General features: G+C 33.3%; 1 protein-coding gene across 1 annotated transcript; it reads right to left on the reverse strand.

The window, feature by feature from the left end:
* Positions 1–3646: 3646 nt before the first annotated feature.
* On the reverse strand, positions 3647–4716 carry LOC142629888 (uncharacterized). Its single transcript, XM_075803939.1, has one exon. It carries the CDS (start codon positions 4591–4593, stop codon positions 3880–3882), a length of 714 nt encoding a protein of 237 aa, XP_075660054.1. The 5' UTR covers positions 4594–4716; the 3' UTR covers positions 3647–3879.
* Positions 4717–6525: the final 1809 nt, after the last annotated feature.

Consider the following 6525-nt stretch of genomic DNA (forward strand, 5'->3'; position numbering starts at 1 on the left):
TAGGTGTGGTTCAACTTTAAATTTATTATTTAATAACAAAAAGATTTTACCAGTTAAATTAATTAGAGTATACAAATATGTGACATTTTTAAATAAAAAAAATGTTATATTCATAACATTTTTACAATACTTTCACAACAAATTTGAAATGTTAAGTTGCTATGATTTTAATTTGAACCTATCATTAAAATTATTATTTTTTCATTATCAATAATAACTTATTATTTAAAATTTCTGGTTAAAGTGCTATAAAAAGCCTGTACATAGCATTTTAGTTTAAATAATAAACAATTCGGAGAGGGAAATAATAGAATTTGTCACAAACCAAAGTTGGTTCAGTAATACGTAATAGGATATTAGCATTTAGCACCGTGTTGGAATAGCCATTGGCCTGTGGCAGCGGTTTCTAACTTTGAAACCCACTTCTTCTTCTTCTTCTTCTTCTTCTTTTCCGACTCTTCGGTGCTAAGGAAGGAATTTCAGGAATATATCAAGAAGTCAAAAGTCAATACTTCCAAGCTCCCGAATCTCAGGGAATATTACTCGTTCCTAACCCACCACACAAAGGCCTTCCCAAACTAATTAAGGAAAGAATATACGGCCCACAAAATAGTAACTAAGGAAGCAACCCACTATAAATGAGTAAATTCCATGTCAGTTCAGTTGTCATTGTTGAGAAAAGTGAAAACCTTTGTGATCGACTTTAGAGTCAGCAGGGTTTTGAGTTTTTCAATCCCACAATCTGGCAAACTGTGACTAATTTCATGCCACTTTTTATATGTTTCTATATATTTTTTTTTTCATCATTAACAATTTGCTGTATCAGAATTGTGGTAAAGTTATTATATCACAAAGTGTTGTAGTCCTAGAATTTCGACTAGGGTTTTAGTAACTAACATTAGTTTGTAATTTTTTATTTTATTTTTATAATGTCAAGTTGGCAGTGAATTAGGATCCTGTGCAATATTACCTCTCCTTCCTCTCACAAATATTTTTTGCTTCTTCATTTTCACTTTTTTTACATTTGTCATTTTTTTTATTCAAGGTTTGAGATTGAAAGTTACTTTTTTTTTTTTTTAATTGTCAATCTCAACCATTAAAAGCAATAGCACATTATAGATATTTTAATCTCAATTTCCATGTGTTAGAGGATATTTTTTAACTCTTAATCTCAATCCCAAACCGTTGGTGGATATTTTAAATGAACTACCATTGTATTTTAATAATTTTAAACTCTCCAAGTAGGCCTTAATCAATTCATATTAGAGTAAACCTTTATTAGATTACTTTCTCCCTGTGGAAAAAACAATGAATATTAAATTAAAGGCTAAAATATTATTTTGGTTCCTAAACTTTAAAAAATTTATTTTTTAGTCCCTAAACTATTAAAAATGTTTCACATTTTTTCCTTAAACTTTAAAAAAGACACATTTTTTAATCCCTAAATTATTGAAAAAATGTTCTTTTTGTTCATCCCTATTTTTACCTTTGAACTATTGAGGGGAAAAAAAAAACTCTTTACAAAGTTTAGGAGTGAAAAAATAACTTTTTATTATTTCGAGAGGAAAAACATTTTTTTTTTTAATTTAAGGGGCTAAAATAATATTTTATCCTAAATTAAATTATATTCAAGGGGAAAAAAAACCTAATTTTTAATATCGTAATTAATTTGTTGAAGAATGAAAAATGACATCAAGAGTGTCTAAGTCCTCCTTTCTAGTTTTTATTTTGCCTTCGTTTCTTGGCCCGTAATCTTTAAAACACATGAATTTTCAAATAAAAATAATTTATTTCTTCCCTAGTGTTCCACATAAAGAAAATGAATTTAGAGGGCGTTCAGTTCACTGTAATGTTACATTACACCGTAATATTACATTATTGTAATCTTACAGTATAATCTCAATACAAGAATACAACCTTACATTGTTTAGGAATATGATGAAATTAAGGTGATATGATATATAAATGTACTTGAGCTTTGCCATCTATCATAATTTGATATTTATTAGAAGTGAAAAGAAAATTCATTATATTGATCTCTATATTCAAATTACTTATTGTTATATATATATATATATATATATATATATATATATATATATATATATTGTGGGTGCCCGAGGACTAAGGATGAAGTTTAAGAGTCACAGTGGAGGGTGACAATGCCACAGGCCACAGGCCATAGGCCTGAAGAGGAGGGTTGCTCAGGGAGGTTAAGAGATAAGCCAAAAGTACTCTAAGGCATACCAAGTGGGGACCAAGGGTCAAGGGGGAAGTTTCTAGTTTGGGGTAGCATGTAGCTTCCGCATTGAATACCCTGCATCTAGCCTCCTGACTGCATTAAATGGTTGGTAACAACTTTATCAGCTGCATTGATGAGAAAGTGACTTGAACAGTGCAAGTCACAGCTAAGCAAACTCTTTCCACCACCTTCTTCAAATGGATAAAGAAACAAGTATCATGAGGGGAGGATGGTTAGGAAGTGATGGATGGCCAAGATGTGAAGTATGAGAGAGTATATAAGGAAAAGAAGGTTTACAAAGAGAAGAAGTCGGACAAAAAAGAAAAAGATCATAGAGAGAAGAACATGAACAGTACCTGTATTTCTGTAACTTTGGCCTCCTCTGGCAAGTTGGTGTTAATATATTGACCTACATATTTTATAAAATAGGGTCTTCCTACCTTAATCTCATCCTCGGGCTAAGCCCTCTCTTATTGTTTGTTTCTCTCTTTAACAAATTTATTGATTTGGGCCTAAGCTGAGCCCTGCAAGTCCACTATTTTAAGTGGGTTTGGGTTGACAGAATTTTTGGTCCTTACAAATATATATATGAACAAATTCTAGGACTATAAATCATTTTTGTTTGTCCATTGATGTTTTAGATCTATAAATATGTATTTGGAATATTTCCATTAATTTTTGTGATCAACCAATTCGTTAAGAGTTAGTCGGTAATTGGCTGTTGATTTATCAAATGGTGCTCTAAGGAGAAGGTGAAGGGCTACTAATTGGATTGAAGAGATCGGAATTATGGGAAGGACGGTGTTTGTTATACCTAGTGTGTTTTACTCATTCTGTTTTTTTATAAAATATGACCAAAAGTCACATTTTCAAGTTACAACTAACAACGCATTGTGTATAACAGGATTTTTCATTAGGGAAAGACAAGCCGCAGTGTTTAATTTGAGAGATTTATAGGAAATTTTATTTTGGGTCTCAATAAAGAAATCTTTCCTCTCTCATGAAGATGCAAATTGTGAATTTTTTAGAAGAACCACATCTTAATTATTAAAATAATCACATGATTACCCAGATTTGGACCAAAATAGCACTTAAGAGTTAGCTTACAAGCTTGTATAGTTACCTTTTCCTCAAAAAAGAGAAAAAAGAAAGGAAAGAAAACAAAAAGCTGGTGGTCCAAATGTCGCATGACTGCAATTTCTACCAATCACAACCTAAATTACAAATTATTAGCATCTAAAGATGTTAGGCATGCATGTGTCACGTACAAACGAGCACTTATTTTATATCTTGGGACTTGGGAGTAATACAACTTTCAACGAGATTATAGGTTCCACAAATAATGTATATGGTGCGAGTGAGAATTTTCTCATAATATTATATCATTCTTGCTTATCTTGTTTATTTTTCGATAGGAATTTTAATAACAATAAATTATTATGTCATAACTACAATCTGTTCTTTTTATTTATTATTTTTTTGAGAATCAACTACAAACTGTTCTAAGTACACAAATTGAACGTCATGTCTAGATTCCTATCACTCAGAGAAATATTAATCCATAAGGGTTTTTTTTTGGGTCTAATTTTCTCCTCTCTGTGGTAGCCAGGAGCTTAGGATACCTAATATCATACCAATCATGCTTTAGTACAAGCTAACAATTTGGCTTCAAGCCGCATTTGTTTGTTGACCCTAGCAATAAACTCTTCAGCTTTTTTATTTAGCTCCTCAGCAGGCAATCCTGCCTCTTCTTCAGCCTCTCCATCATCACCAGCATCGTCATCATCTTCTACTTCAACAACCTCTTTCACTTCTTCTTTTTTCACTTCTTTAGTTTCAATTCTATTCACTTTGTCCTCCTCCAAGTTCATCTCCAATTTCCTCTCTTCTTTTTTCTCCAGAAGAGTGGAGTCTCCCTTGAGACTTTGGTCTCTCTTATTGTATTCCTCATGAGTATCAGAATTCGTCTCCACGGTCCTCTCTTTTATCTCTTCGAGAGTGGAGTGTGAGCGTTCCCTAAGACTTTGACTCCTCTCAACATATTCATCATAAATTTCATTGGCTGGCGATGCTTTTGAGTTCACAAGCTTTGATTCTCCCACAAGGAACACGACTATGACATTGAACACTATGAACACGCACTTGGGGTTCACGAGGAAAGAAGAAATATTTGGAAGAGAGGTAAACAAAAAATGCTTCACTGAATAGCGTAGAGAAGGAAACCAGTTAGGATAGGAACATAGTAAACTACATGTTATTGCTACAAGAGCATGAAGAATGAGATTGAAAAGAAATTGACTCTTATTGTAACTATTCATGGCTCGAAGCTTTTCTGCTTTGATTGGAGCCATGGTTGAAGTGTTAATAAAGAATTTAGTAGGGATTTGCTAAGCAGGTTTAAATGAAATTTGGGAAATATTTGGGAGCTAGGGAGAGAGTAATGAAAGAGTTAAAGAAAAAAAAAATGCTGGGAAGTATTCACATCTGACTGAACAAAGAGCAGTGAAAGCAAGGACTTATATATAGTGGAGGAAAGAGGAGGATATTTGGGTGGATTCCAGACGGGTCGGCTACTTTATTAATTATTGTAAATTTGTAATGAGTTACTTTTTGAAAAGACATGGCAAGGGTGAGAATGTGTTGTTTAGGTGATTCCTGTTTTCAGTCTCTGTTTGCTTTCTACTGCTTTCGTTGATGGTTTTAAATTCTGCCTTCAAATTATATCGGAGAAACATATATTTGTATTAGCAACATGCAACGGCCCCTAGTTTCCCACTTTGTAGTGGTTCGACCATGAACCATGCACTTTGTGACACCAAAGGCATTAATCTAGGTTGTGGAAAGTAAAGATAATTTAGTAAGATAAATTGGAAATATATAGTAAAGAAACTTTATATGTCAATTTAACGTTGTGTGTGTGTCTGAGGAAGTTTCTTTTTACTACATTAAGATTGGGGGGAGGGGTTTGATCCTGTGTATCCTTATTGAGGATGTTAGGAGATGCCAATTGAGTTGAGATTATTGATAAAAAATTACCCATACACTAATCTATGAGTAGCATAACTTTAAAAAGGATAAATGCGCAAATCTGGTATAACCTTCTTCATGCATGTCAACCATCTTTATTGAGTAATTCTTAAATTAAAGGTGACCCTATTATACACATACTCAAACTGCAAATAAATCATAACTTGAGCTCACAAGTTTCAAGTTGAAAACTCTGAAAATCGTGACTTCAAGTCATGATTTATGTGTTGTTTGAGTGGGTGTATGAGAACACATATAACAGTGTGTGGCTTAGTTTTTACCCAAATCTTAAAGTAAAACATAATTTATCTATTTTTTGCAACCAACTAAAACATAAAATTAAGGCGTAAATGCACTTTTAGTCTCTACATTTTGAATTTTCTCTATTTTAGTCTCTACATTTTATTTTTACCATTTTTAGTCCCTAAACCAATTAACGCGGGACATTTTAGTCCTTGAAGCACTATTCCGTCACCAAACTAACTAGAAAATTGACGGATCAATAAAATAATAATAAAAATTTACTGTAGCATTGACACATCAGCATATAAATTTAAAAAATTAATTTATTAATTTTAACTAAATAAAAAAAATAAAAACAGAATTAAAAATCAAAATTCAAATGAATTATGGTTTAAAGATTAAGAGAAGAGAGATTTGGTTCGTAGGGTCTGATTTTTTCTCACCGTGAGTCGGTTGAAATGGAGAGAGGGATATGAGAGAGAGAAATGGACATATTAAAGAGAAAATCGGTCATTTTCAGTGTTGTGATTTGGATTCACCGTGGTTTGATTTTTTCTCCAGTGGTGCGGTCTGGACTCGATTCGATGCGGTGCATCGGTAGATCAACGTCCACAGCCAGTAAGCCACAGACTGACACCCACAACCACAAATCGACACCCTTAAATCCAAAAAAAGCAGATCAACACCCACAATCATACATCCAAATATCTACACTCACAAATTGAAACCTAGTAACCCACAAAGATCAAAACCCACTAAACATAGAAAACGTAGCTGAGATTGAAGCTTATGAGTGCTGGGTATCGAAGATCCGAGTTTGAGAAGAGAGAAGAGATCGATGGTGGCGGCGGTTAGGGTTTGGTGAGAGAAGGGATCGGTTCTGTCTTGCTATGGTTTTTGTATTTCGTCTCCGACGACTTCACCGCACCAGCGTTGGAGCAAGTCCCGATCTCCACTTGCGGTGTTTGGCTTCATCTATCGGTATCTGATCTGATCTTTATCAACGTCAACGA

The sequence above is a fragment of the Castanea sativa genome, chromosome 3 (genome assembly GCF_040712315.1).
Source record: "Castanea sativa cultivar Marrone di Chiusa Pesio chromosome 3, ASM4071231v1".
Taxonomy (NCBI): Eukaryota; Viridiplantae; Streptophyta; class Magnoliopsida; order Fagales; family Fagaceae; genus Castanea; species Castanea sativa.